This window comes from Psammomys obesus, unplaced genomic scaffold, assembly GCF_907164565.1.
Source record: "Psammomys obesus unplaced genomic scaffold, mPsaObe1.curated_primary_1811, whole genome shotgun sequence".
Classification (NCBI taxonomy): domain Eukaryota; kingdom Metazoa; phylum Chordata; class Mammalia; order Rodentia; family Muridae; genus Psammomys; species Psammomys obesus.
Window position 1 is genome coordinate 7,477,094 of NW_026596057.1, and position 15,182 is coordinate 7,492,275.

At 36.2% G+C, this 15,182-nt stretch overlaps 1 protein-coding gene across 11 annotated transcripts in view; it reads left to right on the plus strand.

The window, feature by feature from the left end:
• Positions 1–15,182, plus strand: part of Prrc2c (proline rich coiled-coil 2C) — a 74,679-nt gene that overhangs the window by 19,810 nt on the left and 39,687 nt on the right. For 7 of the 11 annotated variants that reach the window (XM_055624726.1, XM_055624719.1, XM_055624727.1 and 4 more), the window contains exons 2-10: positions 3,964–4,129; positions 5,265–5,442; positions 6,960–7,069; positions 7,907–8,032; positions 9,537–9,757; positions 12,740–12,822; positions 13,490–13,623; positions 13,708–13,795; positions 14,779–14,923. In XM_055624726.1, the coding sequence (XP_055480701.1) occupies positions 4,018–4,129; positions 5,265–5,442; positions 6,960–7,069; positions 7,907–8,032; positions 9,537–9,757; positions 12,740–12,822; positions 13,490–13,623; positions 13,708–13,795; positions 14,779–14,923 (1,197 nt within the window). In that variant the 5' untranslated portion in view covers positions 3,964–4,017. The remainder of the gene's footprint in view (positions 1–3,963; positions 4,130–5,264; positions 5,443–6,959; positions 7,070–7,906; positions 8,033–9,536; positions 9,758–12,739; positions 12,823–13,489; positions 13,624–13,707; positions 13,796–14,778; positions 14,924–15,182) is intronic. The other 4 variants (XM_055624721.1, XM_055624725.1, XM_055624729.1 and 1 more) reach the window with 2 other exon arrangements.

A 15,182-nucleotide genomic window follows, 5' to 3' on the forward strand; every position in this document is an offset into this window, starting at 1 on the left:
CTGCTGTTGCTCTTTCTGTTTGGCTTATTTCATTTAGCACAATGGAGTGGCACCAACTGGAGCCTTATCACTTTTATCCATGGGTGGGGATGGAGAGTTAGCTAATCTCGTAGGGTAGGTGCTATCTTATTGTAAACATCTGGGATGAAGGAGTTGAAGTTGCTAGTTTGTGTATGTCAGCATTCAAATTCCAACCAAAGGAAGCCTTTGCTAATTTTCCATGTGTCTTGAGGCATTTGGTCCTTGGCCTGATCAAGCCCACGTTAGATAATATGCATTCACTTGGGCCTCCCTCAGCCTAAGGTTCATCTGTGTCATTGCAGGTAGCAATAGCAGTTTTTTTTTTCTTTCTTTCTTTCTTTCCTTTTTTTTTTTTTTTTTTTTTTTTTGGAGGGGGTTGTTTCAATTCCCAGCAACCAGATGTGGCTTAATGGAATCTGATTCCCTCTTCTGCTGTGCACGAATAAATAAAGAAATGAATGAATGAATCAGTCAATCTTAAAAAAAAAGTCTAGTATTGCAAAGAACAAACCAACAAACAAAATACCACTGGGGTGGGAATATAGTTCAGTGTTAAAGCATTTGCCTTGGTCTTGGATTTTACTCCTAGGATGCAAACAAATTGCAAGGTTTGCTCTGCTCAACAGTCAAAGCTCAAGCACTGTAACTTACCACATTAACAAAGCAAAGCAGAAATATCATGTATCTCCTCTGATGCAGAAATAACTAACATTTGTTTCTGATAAACTCAATAAATCAAATAGAAAGGACCGGTTAAAAAACAGATTTGCTTAGCCCTATCTCTGTTCTCTGTGTAGCCTGGGCTTTCCTGGCTTTGTAGATCAAGATGGCCTCTAACTCATAGCAATCTTCTTGCCTCTGCCTGCCTAAGTGCTGGGATTGTGCCACTATGCCTAGCTATCAACTTTCTTAAGGCTAAAAAATCTCCATGTTTGTGTTCACCACAATTTCTCTGTCCATTCATCCTTGACGATACACTTTTGAGTGTTTGCATGTTTTAGTTCAGTGTGAATATTGCTATGGAGTAATTAACATAAGAATGTGATTATCTGTGAGGGAATAATTTTGTTATTTAATTATATCAACACCAGTATTATTCAAGGGTTGCCTTTTTCACTATATTTTGCCAAATTTATCTTTGGGAGATGTCTACTGGGTCCTATATTTCTGGGCCCTCTCTATGTTCATATTGCCAGTTCTGTATTATTTTATAGATTTGTATATGTGTACACTGTCAACATTCAATTTCCAACCAAAGGAAGCCTTTGCCAATTTTCCATGTGTCTTCAGTCATTGCATCCTTGACCTAATCAAGGATATATATTATATTGTTATTTAATAATTATATTATGTTATATAGATTGTATTATTTACATATTATATATGTATGACTATGTGGGGGGGGTCATGTTCCATTGACCAGAGCAGGAGTGTTATAAGGTGCTTCACCTGCATAGTCAGTGGCTGGAGTGGGGGAGGGGGGACCTTTTTTGAAACAAGGTTTCTTTTGAGAAAGGGTTTCTCTGTGTTACCCTTGCTGTCCTAGAATTCCTCTTTAGACCAAGCTAGACTCGAACTCAGAGATTAACCTGACTCTGCCTTGCACATTAAAGGTATAAGCCATCACCAACTCTGCCTTACAGTATCATCTTTGAGGAAGGGAGGAAGAGATCTTCAATTGTATCGCCCCCTCCCAGATAGTTTTCAGTCAAGCATGATGGCACTTTCCTATAGTCCCAACTACTCTTGTGCACAGGAATTCAAAATTAGCAGTTGGGCAATTTTGTGAGACCTCTACGTAACCCCAGATATCTTGGGGATGTCCTATATGGGACCTTCCTTGGTTTTGTAGAAATTTAGTTATTTATTCTGTTACTAATACATCTTTAATTTTTCTCATCAGTGGTTCAATTTGAGTGAGCATATATTTTCCTTCCTTATTTAAATTGATTCTCATATTCTTTTTTGCTATGGCAGTTGCCCCTCCCCCATTATTTTGAGATAGGATCTCCCTACACAGGTCTTGCTGTCATGGAACACACTTGTAAACCAGGCTGGTTAACTCACAGAGGTCTCTGCCTCCTTCGTGCTGGGATTAAAAGTTTTTGTGTATTTAAGGAGGGTGCACCATGTGTACACCACAGCCCACACGTGTGGAGATCACATTTTATAAATCAGTTCTATCCTCCTCAGGTAAGGGGTGCCCAAGAATTAAGCTCAAGTTATCAGATTTGGTTGCAAGTTAAAGTTGATTAGTTGTTGTGTGTTTAATCAGTCTTGCTCCCAAGAATAAACTATATTTGATTATGGCATATAGTGTTTTGGTTTCTGAGACATGGTTTCACTGTGTATCCCAGGCTGGCTTTGAACTCCTGAGTCTCCTTTTTCTACTCTTAGATGCAGGTATTACAAGCATGTTCCAGCCATGCCTGACTTCCTGAATTGAGCATTTTAACACATTTGCTCACTTGTTTTATTGCTTGGTGAATTCTGTTCATAGATTTAATATTTGGGTTTCTTGTGTCGAGTTCTGGTTAACATGTAAGTATTTGTTTCTCATAGTTTAATTTTTCAACTTATTTTTTTATGCTGGAAAGATGGCTCAGCCATAAAGGCTATGCTCACAACCAAAAATATTCCTATATTCTATGTGAAGTTGAAAGTGTGCTCCAAAAAGAAAAATATAATTAGGCAGTGGGGTGTGTTAGTAGTTAGTTTGGGATGATCAGTTAGTATTGGAAGCAACAGGAGTTTTGATGAAAATACGCAGAGATGAGAAATGGGTCAAAGACAAAGTATACCCCACAGGAGGAAGAGTAGGCTTTAATTTGGGGTGAGAGAGAAGATAGAACATTGCTACTCAGCTTCTCACTCCTGTATTAGTATAACTTAGTATAATTAATATTATATAGTCTGGGTAACAAGTTGAGAATCTGTGTAAATATGCCTATTCATAATGAGTGTTGATAGATTTGTTCCTCTTTGTCACTGTATCTATTTTTTCCTGTATCATGAAATTGATGAAAATTTGCCAGTGGGTTAGATTGTGTAAGTGTATACAGATCTCCTTACCCCTAACTCTTGAAACTAGGTCTCACTGTATGGCCCATGCTGGCCTGGAATTTTATGTAGACCAGGCTGGCCCTGAACCTGTTTCTTCCTCACAATGCTAGGATTAAAAATTTGTGCACCCATGCTTGGCCATACATACTTTCCTTTTAAAATCGTCATTGAATAATTAAGTGAATGTGTGTGGGGGTGCTGGAGGATTGATAGGTAGGTAGTAGCAAATTGTATATGTAGTTTTGTGATTATAGCTTTTTCCTAAACTCTCAAAGGACAAATTGGTATTTAATGTATATCTGGAGGACTGGGGTTATATGTAGTTTTGATTTGCCTAGCATATTGTGTAAGGTCCTCAGAACTGTAAAACAAACAAAAACCCTTGTGTGGCATGTTGCTGATACGACATGAGTTTTTAAAATGTTTGTGTAGAAAGTTGTACTGTCCTTAGCTAATATGCTCGTACTCTATGGTTTTTAAGCTATTGATAGTTTCTGTTGTGGAATTAGCCAAACCCTGCCCTGTTTCCACCCTACCTAGGCCCTCTAGAAAACACACAAACATTATCTCTTTAAATTGAAAGGGCAGTATGAGAAATAATTTCTTTTTCTCCTTTTTACTAATAAGCGAGTTTTAAGTTAGAGCTTCTGTTTAAGATTTTTTTTCTATTGAAGGAAATGGTGTTATTTTCCTATGATGAATTCCATGTAGACTGATAGACCAGTCATTTTAAAACTTTAAATAATGTTAAATAATGTGTCATTATTAAGTAGTAAACTAGGTTCATCACTTCGGAAATGTGAATTTAGTAAGCTTTTTTTTTATCAGCTTATACTAAAAATTTCCTTTTTTTTTTTTTTTCTTATGTGTATCATAAAGACTACTTTTAAGGGGCGTGGCAGGAGGTTTTGGACTCGATGAGTTTCCACCGAAATGTCGGAGAAGTCAGGCCAGAGCACAAAAGCAAAGGATGGGAAAAAGTATGCAACACTCAGTTTGTTTAATACTTACAAAGGAAAGTCTTTGGAAACACAGAAGACTACAGGTGAGTAGGCCCAGTAGAATTTATAGTGTTTATGGGTTTGTTAATGCAGATGGTACTTTATCTACTGTTTTTGATTAGAAGCTAGGGAGAGCCCATTTATATTGCCCTTTGTATCTGTTCACATACACAGGGCAAAAGAGGGGGAAAGAATTTAAATATTTTACCATTGAAAATTTATACTTAGAGAATGTTGAAGATTTATTTTTTAATTATGTGTTGGTGTGGTGTATGTATTCATGTGGGTATGTGGACATGAGTACAGGTGCCTGCAGAGGTATATTCCCCTGGTGCTGAGGTTACAGACAGCTGTGAGCTGTGAAACGTGTGCTCAGAACTGAACAGTCAGTGGTCTTAACCTCTGAGCTAACTTACAGCCCCTCACAGAACCTTTTATACATACTTTTATATTCTCTCTTCTGACTATAGAGAAGAGAAAAAAAAAAAAAAACATGGAAAGATCCATTCATTCTTTTCTTACCTCCTCCCCCCAAGTTTAGCTACAGGAAAAAAGTCTTTTAACTTGGGTCCCTTGAGCCAATAATATAGTGAAAAGTGGAATATTTACAGTACTATGAACATAATTTATATCTGTAACATTCTTTTGTTTGTTGGGGGTCAGGAGGTGTTGAGACAAGATCTTGTTGTTGTGTAAACCTAACTGGCTTAAACTAAACTATGTAGTCAGGCCAGCCTCCAACTTAGAGCAGTTTCCCTACCTCCACTGTCCAAATTGTGTATTTAGAGCTGTATGCTACCATTTTAACTTTGAATAGATTGTTTAAAATGTTTCAGAACTAGCATCACATACATATACGCCCCCGAGGCCTGCAGTATTGCATTTTTAGAAATTTGGGGTTTGGGGGACAGGGTTTGGTGCAAATTTTTTTTGTGTGTGTGCGATTTTTTTTTTGTTTTGTTTTGTTTTGTTTTGTTTTGTTTGTTTTTTGAGAGAGATCTTGCTTTGGCTCCCAAGATGACTTACCTGTTGAATGGCTTGTTTAACCTTCTTGTTACAGGTTTATAAACTGAGTTTTCAGAGATCTGTTTTGAGATTAGGGACTATTCAGAGACTCCATTGAATAAGATGGATAATACAGTAGATGTTCTAAGAAAATTGATGTTACTGATCTTTTAGTTGCAGCTCGACATGGGTTACAGAGTCTTGGAAAAGTTGGTATTTCACGGCGGATGCCTCCACCTGCTAACCTCCCAAGTCTCAAAGCAGAGAACAAAGGCAATGACCCTAATGTGAATATTGTGCCTAAAGACGGCACAGGATGGGCATCAAAACAAGAGCAGCATGAAGAAGAAAAGTGAGTCAGAATCTGTTAAAAGAATAAAATACTTCTTTCTTTGTAGGAAACTTTTGTGTCGGTAACTGCTGTGTGGTGAAAATCCAGCCTTTATTGCATATAAAACTAGTATATGACAGTTAAGATTCAGAGAGATCTTTCATCAAATGGAAACAAGTTAGCTTGCTCTTTCATGCTCATCTGATGGCTGCTATCTCAGAATGATAAAATCTTTGACCTTTCTTAACACTATTATTTAACAACATGAAAAATTAACTCAAAACATCTACTATAAGCCCAACTAACATCTACTGCAAACTTTCATATGAGGGTAGAACCCAGCGTTCTGGGTCCTTGATTAATTCTGAGAGTTATTATATGTTATATGTGTATATATGCTATTAAAGTAAATATATAATAAATGTGTATGCACACTTTTACAGTCTTTGAGCCTAGTGGCATTGTCTATAGTAGCTAATCAACAAATTTACTTATATTACATAGCCTGTACCATACTGCCTCCTCTCCCACCCCTTCAAATCAGGGATTTTCTTTCTAATGGGAGTAGGAATTGATTCAGAAAGAAATAAAAAGAAAAAAAAATAAGAAATTGGTTCTGTTTCCTAAATTCCAAGATGCCTAAGAATTCTGTTTCCAGCATAGAAACTGCTTGGTGTATCATGGGTGCTCAGGCATTATTTACAAAGTAAGTGAAAAATAAGAATTGGTACTATTACGTTAGCCTTAGTCATCATTCATTAGTAAATATTTTGTCTTCTATTTGTCAAGATATGTGCCAGATTATTAGTTGGGCTAAACAGTAATTTTAAAAGCTTGAATAAGTTATTGTGCAGTTGATAGGATTTATGTTGTTTTGTTTGCATGAATCTTGTCAAATTTCCATATTTCTGCTTAATTTATATGGTATATTTGACCACCTTTGTAAAAGCTTTAGTTTGTTTTAGAATTATTTTATAATAACAAGTGAGCTGGGGTTGGGTATACCAAAAATAGTACTGTCATTTTTTAGTTTCTTTAATTATCTTTTCATTCAGTATTACCATGTTACAAGGATTGCATAAAACTGCGAACTGTTTTATTCGTGAGAATGGATTAGACAGATTGCTATTACATGCTTGAATTGTAATGCAGTGGTGAATCTATCAACTAAAATTGAAGTTTGCCTAGCTTTTGCCCCTAGTTATTCCAGCATAAGCTGTATGTCTGCTTATACTTACACTTCTGTTTATATGTATTTCTTTGAAGCATACTGGTAGTTATTTTTAGTATCAAGTATTTTTTTAACAAAATGAAAAAATAAGCAGCTGTCATCTTCATAGGTTATTCAAAGGTAGAGATGAATAGGAGAAAACAGCCACAGCTATAAAGGAAATAATGCAGGAGCGAACCATTTATGAGTGATACATCTATAATTTATATTAATAAACTTGTAGCCAAACTTAGCATACTTAATTTACATGCATTTAAAATTTTTTAACGTGTAATATCTGAAATAATGGATTAATATTTTTTTAAAGAGCACCAGAGGTGTCACCAGCACAGCCCAAACCTGGGGTTGCAGCTCCCCCAGAAGTAGCACCTGCTCCCAAATCATGGGCCAGTAACAAGCAAGGTGGGCAAGGAGATGGTAAGTTGACATTAGTTGGGGGATCTGATTAGGTTTGATGGTTATTGAACAGCCATGCAGGAAACCAAGGTAGAAAGCATTGCCAAGAGATATGTTCATATCCTTAAACTTTATTAGGCTAGTTACATTTCAAAAAAGTCATGAGTGATCTAAAGAAAAGTTTGTAAGTTATCCTCTACCTTTTAAAAGTTGTTACAGCTCAAAAGACATGGCTTATATCGTTAACACTTTGATCAATACAGATATATCACATATAGACACTGTATTCATTTCCCTAAATGCCCCACCTTTTTTCACATACCCTAGTAAGGACTTCCGGTTTGTGAAAAATTAGAGAATGTCCATAAAGCACAGTAGCTATAATACTTGTAAAAATGGACACGTATATAAATGAATAGTGAGATGGCCTTAATTATTTAGTGGTAAATCAAATGTAAACATCTTAGTCTTGCTTGGAACTTGGTGGTTATCTAGTCAGAAAGTACATTTCAGTAATCCAATTTAAACCAGTTGTTAAATGCTTTTAGTGAAGAAGTTGGACTTGGGTGGGAGTCAAAAATACAAGAGAAGCAAAGTAGCAGCTCACTTGCCTAGTCCTTTTCATTGATGCCTCTACAGTGTATCTGCAGGTTTCTCTCAGATTTCTGTCTCCTCGTGGCGGTTCATTAATTTTTTAAAGGCTAATGTACATTTTAGTATTTTATTGATATAAACAATCATTAGAATGTGGAGTAATTAATAATTCATCAGAAAGAAGCAAGAGCTCTATCCTGGGAGGGTTGCTTCAATTATCTTCATTATAAAAGTTACCTCATTGTGTTTTTGAAAAAATTTTAGGAATCCAAGTGAATAGTCAGTTTCAGCAGGAATTTCCCAGTCTACAGGCAGCTGGAGATCAGGAAAAAAAAGAAAAGGAAGGAAATGATGAAAACTATGGACCCGGACCAAGTTTACGCCCACCAAGTGAGAATGCTTTCTGCATGTTTTATCTTTGATGTCACTCGTGTGCTCTTGCACATAGGACTTGCCTACTCTCTAGAGACTGGTGTATTCATTTATAACTAGAATTTTTGTCTCAGTAGTACCACTGTAACTATAGAGCTTATTGGAAATGTATAATTATATCAAACTTACTAAATCAAAATCTGTAAGATGTTCAGGAATTGTCTACATTAGTAATACGTAATTCTTTTACCTTTGGTTTTGCCCTGTTCATTTTCTTCCTCCTTATCACATGCATGCATCTGCCTCAGCCTGCCAAGGTTGGGATTCTAGTCATATGCTACTGTGCCTAGCCTTATATTGATCTTCCTATAGTAATAAGTTTTTTAGCACATTTTTCCCATTGTATAAGATCTATTTTTTTAACTTTTGTTTGTATCCCATGATTGCTTGCTTTCTGAACTCAAAATGAAGAAATATATTATTTTAGATAGTGAATGATACTTTATATGTAGGATAAAGCAGAAACTAAAAATAGAAATATGAAATGTTTGAGAAATATGCAAATATTTTAGCTTTAAGATTCCTCTGACAAATTTTACAGGTCCATATTTTTAATGTTATATTGTTTTTCACATTTTAGCCTACTTCCTGTCAACTTAACTATATCATATACTTTTATTTAACATTTATAATATTACTAATCAATTAGAAATTGTGTTGGCTTGACTATTTCTGCAATTGGTTAAATTTTGACCTCAAAGTTACCTATTGCCTCCTAATAAATATGGCAGCTTGAGTCAAGAAACTGAACCCAACATATGATCTCCCACTGTTTCTAAAGGCTAGGAATCCAAAAGAGGCCTAGTTAGAAGTTGTGACTAAAGGATTCTTACAGCCCCTTTTGCTAGTACAGCTCATGACGTGCCTTCCGCAGATTAAGTGATAGAGGCTAATGTAAAAAAAACTTTTTTCTAGAATGGGGGATATTTGTCTGTCTCTTTTAATAGTTTTAATAGTTGTGGTTTCAAGGTTTCCTTAAAACCAGAGTGGTTTTGTTTGGTTAAACATTTAACCAAGATAATGTCACTGGATCTGCTTACCTTGGCCTGCATAACTAGTAATAGTTGACTAGAAGTAAATGATATAAACATCTCCATCAGTTCTTCTGAGTTGTAGACATCCAACTTACTTTTCCTAACCTCTAGAATTCTCAAATACATGACTATCTGACAATAGACCAAGGGAGAGTAATGATTTTGAACAACTACAAAAATACTGATAAAGCTTCATAGAGATTCTAATACTCCTTTGATGGGTTGTCAAAGAAGTGTATAATAACTTTCTTTCTTCAGAATCCATAACTCTAGACTGCCTAAAGGCATTATTAGAGGCCCCACACATGGGTTTTCCTCCACCCCTTTACTACTTAGTTGATGACATTTTCTTGAAAGGTGCTTAGGCTGGTTGGTGTCATTGTTAGGTTACTAATATTTTCTTAACTCCAATTTGTTCTCCACACCAGACGTTGCTTGCTGGAGAGATGGTGGTAAGTCTGCTGGCTCACCTTCCTCTGATCAGGATGAAAAGCAACTTGGCCAGGATGAAAACACAGCTATAACATCAGAACAAAATGATATTCTAAAAGTGGTGGAGAAGAGGATAGCTTGTGGTCCTCCACAGGCCAAACTGAATGGACAGCAGCCTGCTCTTGCTTCTCAGTATAGAGCTATGATGCCTCCATATGTGAGTATTGCTAAACATACAGTCAAATGAATTTTGTACTCTGGGATTCAAGAAGAAAATTGGAGTGGGGAAAATATAGGTCTTTGGTCTCTTTAACATCTAACTAAAAATTGATTGTGAGTATAGTAAAGTAAATAAATCACATGCCTTAGTCATATAGGTTGTTTTATCATTAATAGAGACAAAATATGTTTATAGCACCTTACTCAGCATTAGAGCCATGAGTTAATAAAGAAGCCAGGTATAGCCAGATTTGGTAACCTTTTAATTCCCTCCTCTTTCTTAGAGGCAAAGCAAGCAGAGCATTCTAAGTTGAAGCCAGGCTGATCTACATCATGAGTTCCAGGCCAGCCAGGGCTACTTAGTGAGACCCTGTCTAAAAAAAACAAAGGGAAGCACAGATATTAATAGCCATATCACAACTTTTATTTATTGTGGAAATAAAATTTTAGTTTAATAGTTACTTGTATTAGTATATATTTTAGATAGATTTAAAACTTTTTATGATAAGAGGTTCAGGGGCTTACTAAGTTGCCCAAGGGAGTTCACAGCCAATAAAAAAAGAAGTGTTTGAATTTTAAGTAAGTTTTTAAATCTGTAGTGTGCCTAGGTCCACCTATACATATACCTATAGCTACAGGTGCTCCTTTGTTGATGTTTCAGTCTCTGTAAGCCACCATGGGTCTGGGTTAGTTGTCTTTGTTGGTCTTGTGAGATTCCTGTCCCCTCCAGGTCCTTCTATCTTTCTCCCAACACTTCCCACAGTAACCCTGGAGCTCTGCCCCATGCTTGGCTGCAAGTTCCAATATCTGTCTCGATCTGCTGTGAGTGGAGCCCCGCAAATGACAGTCATGTTAGGCTCCTGTCTGCAAACATAGCAAATCATTATTAATAGTGTCAAGGGCTGGCTCTTATTGTGGGGTGGGTCTTAGGTTGGCCCAATTATTGGTTGAACATTCTCTCAATCTTTGTTTCCTACTCCTTGTAAGCAGGGTAATTTTTGGATCAAAGGTTTTTTTCAGTGGGTTGTTGCTCCCCTCCCTCCACTAGCCTGCCTGGCTAGGAGGTGGTCACTTCAGTCTTTATGTGTCCCTGCTAGAAGTCTTGGCTCAAGTTACACCCATATTCTCCCAAAAGCCTGCCCAGTCCCAGGCCTCCACCTTGACAAAGAGTTTCCCTTGTTCCCAGCCCTCTCACCTCCCATCCCTGTTCCTCCTACATCTGATCCCCACCCTTGTTTCTCCATTCCATCTCCTGCCCATTTTCCTCTCTTCATCCACTTTTGTCTATTCTATTTCCCCTTGGGAGTGACATTCCGCCACCCTCCCTTGGTTGTATTTTAAAAGAAGACGTGTTAAAGTACGTAGTGTCATTAACACAGATAAAATAAAATTAAAAAATAAGTTCTTAAATTTTAGATGATTATTAGGTATTAGGATAAGTGCAATAATTGATTCCTTGGGATCAGTTCATATTTCTTAGGCATCTTGTTAACGCTGGATACTTCTATTGTAGTCTCTTTTCTTTCATTGTTTTTGTTTGTTTCATTGTTTAAATATTTGTTTAATTGTTGTGTGTTTTGTTCCTTCTTCCTGCCATGTTTCAACCATTCCAGAACAGCAGAGGAAATCACTTGTTAAATATTTTCTAAAGATAGAAGGTTACAGTTCTTTGTGTGTTAGGCCCTGACCTGGATAACATCCTAAGAAAGAGTATGATTTTAAAAAAGAAACTTTATAAACTTACCTGTTCAGTTTGGTCTCCCTAATTTTCAAATTGTGCTTCTAGATTTTTGAGCTTTCAGGTGTAGATGTTGGAAGAAAGATCAAAGCAAATGGAAGAGAAGGTTTCAGCACCAGCTGCCTCTATGATACTATTTGAAAAGGTGTTATACTAACTTTCAAAAGCAAACACCTTTTAACACCACAAGTAGATATGTGAGAATTTAGGGATTGTTTTTGCAATTAATGTTAATGACAGGCTTCAAATAAGCCACATAAGCGTAATACATAGTTGGTCAAACATAGCTGGTGTTTAATTTGACTTCATTTAAGCCCTATTAGTAGGAAGAGCCTCTTTAAAACAGCATAGTCATACTGAGTCCTTTTCTAGTATAATTTTCTTATCTAGAAAAAAAATTTTGTTTTGTTGTAAGTTTTTTTTTTTTTTTTTAAGCAGAATCTAATCTGGTTCAGGATATGTATAGAGTGTTTAAAGTGCATAATTCACATCATTTTTAGGCTTATATGTCTGTAAGTGTACTTCGTGAGGCTGTTCCCTTTCAGATCATAGATGAACCCCTAGTTATTAATGTTTTTATAACATTACCCCACCCCATTTTTAAGCTTAACTCTTGAGAGCTGAATTCTACACAGATCGTGTTGACTTTTTCCAGTCCTTAATTTTTACTGTCTGTACAGTAACTTGACTGAGAGCCCATTTTCTGTACCAGCTTAGCCATCTTTCCCTTTCTGTAATCTGAAGTGATTCCTCTTTATCACTGAGTTTATCCACTTGTCACACTCAGTAATTCCAACCTGGATAAGGCTTTTTGGGGTTCATGTGTAATGAATTTATGCTTTTTACCTTTTTCATGTCATCAGATAAACTAAAATTTAATGTGACGCAGAAGTTCTTTCTGTGTCCTAGTTAATACTTTTTTGTGTTAATGAATTTCTGGAGGTGGGGTGTGAGGTCACTTGTCTTTAGGGCAAGCAGATCTTTGAATTCACAACAAGCTGTTTTTATAGCAAGTCCCAGGCCAACTAGTGAAAATTCTTCCTTAAAAAAAAAAAAAAAAGTTTTTCCAAAAACACTGTTCTGTAAATGGTTCATTATTGATATGGTTTGTTAGGGAGGAGGATTGGTGTAGTCTATCTATATTAGCAGACAAAGTTAATTATTCATATTATTGCTTCATGCATTCATACTTTTATATTGTGTATCATCAATTACTAGATTTTGTTTGTTTTCTTCATCCAGATGTTTCAGCAGTACCCAAGGATGGCATATCCACCTCTACATGGCCCCATGAGGTTCCCACCTTCTTTATCTGAAACAAACAAGTAAGACTTAAACAAAGCCTACAGGGGATATGTGCCTATTGAGATGTTTTTGAATATTGAGTATTCGTTTTTCTGTTCTTAGTATAGTTGGCTGTTTAAAAATGTGCTACCTCTTGTAAAATAAAATTGAAATAGTAGTTAGGCAGTTTGATGCAGGCCTTTCATCTCAGCATTTGGGAGGCAGAAGCAGGTGGATCTCTAACTCAAGACTAACCTGGTCTACGTAGTGAGTTCCAGGACAACCAGGGCTACACAGAGAAACCTTGTGTGGGAAAAACAACAACAGCAAAAGAAAACTAAAATCGTTTTTTAAGACTATTTTAAAATAGTGTTTTAAAAATTTAGTTTTCATAAAATTCTGAAAGCAGGAAAGCATCCTAAAACCAGTGATAATTATTTTTCCTTTCCTCCCATGTTAGTCACTCCATTCTTTTCTCTGCTTTATGTGGGAATTTTAACATCATAAATATTACTCATTTCTAAGTAAAAAAATATTTTGAACTTTTTAAGCTACAAATTATATATTAATGGTTTTGGTTGTGTCATGCCAGTATATATCTTACTATAGAAAACACTAATGTTGATTTGAAGTGAAATTCCAATGTTTTAATACTCCCAACACAATATAATTAAAACATTTTTTTTTCTGTGCCCTCCTATTCATTAGAGGCCTTCGAGGAAGAGGTCCTTCTCCTTCTTGGGCTTCCGAGCCGGAACGCCCTTCTATCCTTAGTGCATCAGAACTGAAAGAGCTCGATAAATTTGATAACCTAGATGCTGAAGCTGATGAAGGTTGGGCAGGTAAGAAGTAGAGTTTATTAAGCATTTTAAAATGGTACGGTTGGTGTTTTTTGAGGTCCATCTAAGTTTTCATTCTTTTCTCAGGTGCTCAGATGGAAGTAGATTATACAGAACAGCTGAATTTCAGTGATGATGATGAACAAGGGAGTAGTAGTCCTAAAGAGAACAGCAGGTAACTTGTGACATTTTTGCTATTGACAGTATAATTTTGTTGACAGAACATGAGCTGTTTGTGCAAAGATGCTTCATTCATAGACATTTAGTTTTTGTAAATAGGATTTCTTTATTTTCTTTAGACTATTTAATTGCTTTAGATTCTTGCTTTATTTATTTATTCATTTATTATTTATTTTTATTTTCTTAGTCCTTAAAAGCTTAGCAAACAGCATTAGAGCTTTAGAAAATGGGCCTATTAACTTTTTACTGTTTTACTCTTAAAAGAGAAATGGGAATATATGGGTTAATGTATAATAAAAAGTTGGGATTTTAGCTGAGTGTGGTGGTGCACACTTTAATCCCAGCACTAAGGGAGGAAGAGGCAGGCAGATCTCTGTCAGTTCAAGGCCAGACTGGTCTACAAAGTGAGTCCAGGACAGTCAAGATTACCCAGAGAAACCCTGTGTCGAAAAGAAATTTAAAAAAGTCGGGCCTTTACATGCCCCAATTGTAATTTTCTCAGACATGCCATTATAGTATGCTATAGTTTCATGATTGATCATCTGTAAGATATCCAAGATGTGTTGAGGTTTTTTAATAAGCTAATTTATCTTTCTTACTGACCCAGAATAAATTACAATGTAGTCATTGATATTTTAATATCACTTATTTATATTTGGGTGATATTTTGAGAGGACAGAAAAAGAATGTTTTAGATTTATTTACATCACAGATGAATATCCAGCTTGAGCAGCTGCCGTACTGCTATTTTATTTTATACTTTGATAATGTGAGCTAATTAGTCCCCAAGCCACTACAGAAACATTGTGTGTAGTATTGATTTAAATGAATTAACATCACAAATCTTTATCATTAGTTGTCTTATACATTTTTTCCCTTGAAATCATACAGAAAACATTTTTACACAGAAAACATTAGTCATTAGCTTTTGTAATTCTTTTTTGTTTCTTTGATTTCTTCTCCATTTTGGTTCTTCAGTGAGGACCAAAGTTCAAAAACCCCTGAAAACACAGAAAACCGAAAAGAAGTAGATGAAGCTTCCAGCACTAAATCATCTTCTCAGATACCTGCTCAGCCTCCAGTAGCAAAAAGTTCTTATGGGAAGGGACCTCCATTTAATCAGGTTCGTTGGAGCTATACAGATCCTTGTCATTACCATTACTTTGAAAGAATTGATCTTACAGTCAAAATTGGAGGGACTTGAAAGGGGGTTATGTGGTTTGCAGGCATGTATGGGTTGCTGGTGGTACGTAGTTTTGCATTGTTTTCTTTGAAACAAAGTCTGTCACGTGGGCTGGCCTCAATCTTAAAATCCTCCTGGCTCCTGGCTCCCCCCCCCTCCCCCCCCCCCGCCCCCCCCCCCGCCCCCTGCTCGAACAACC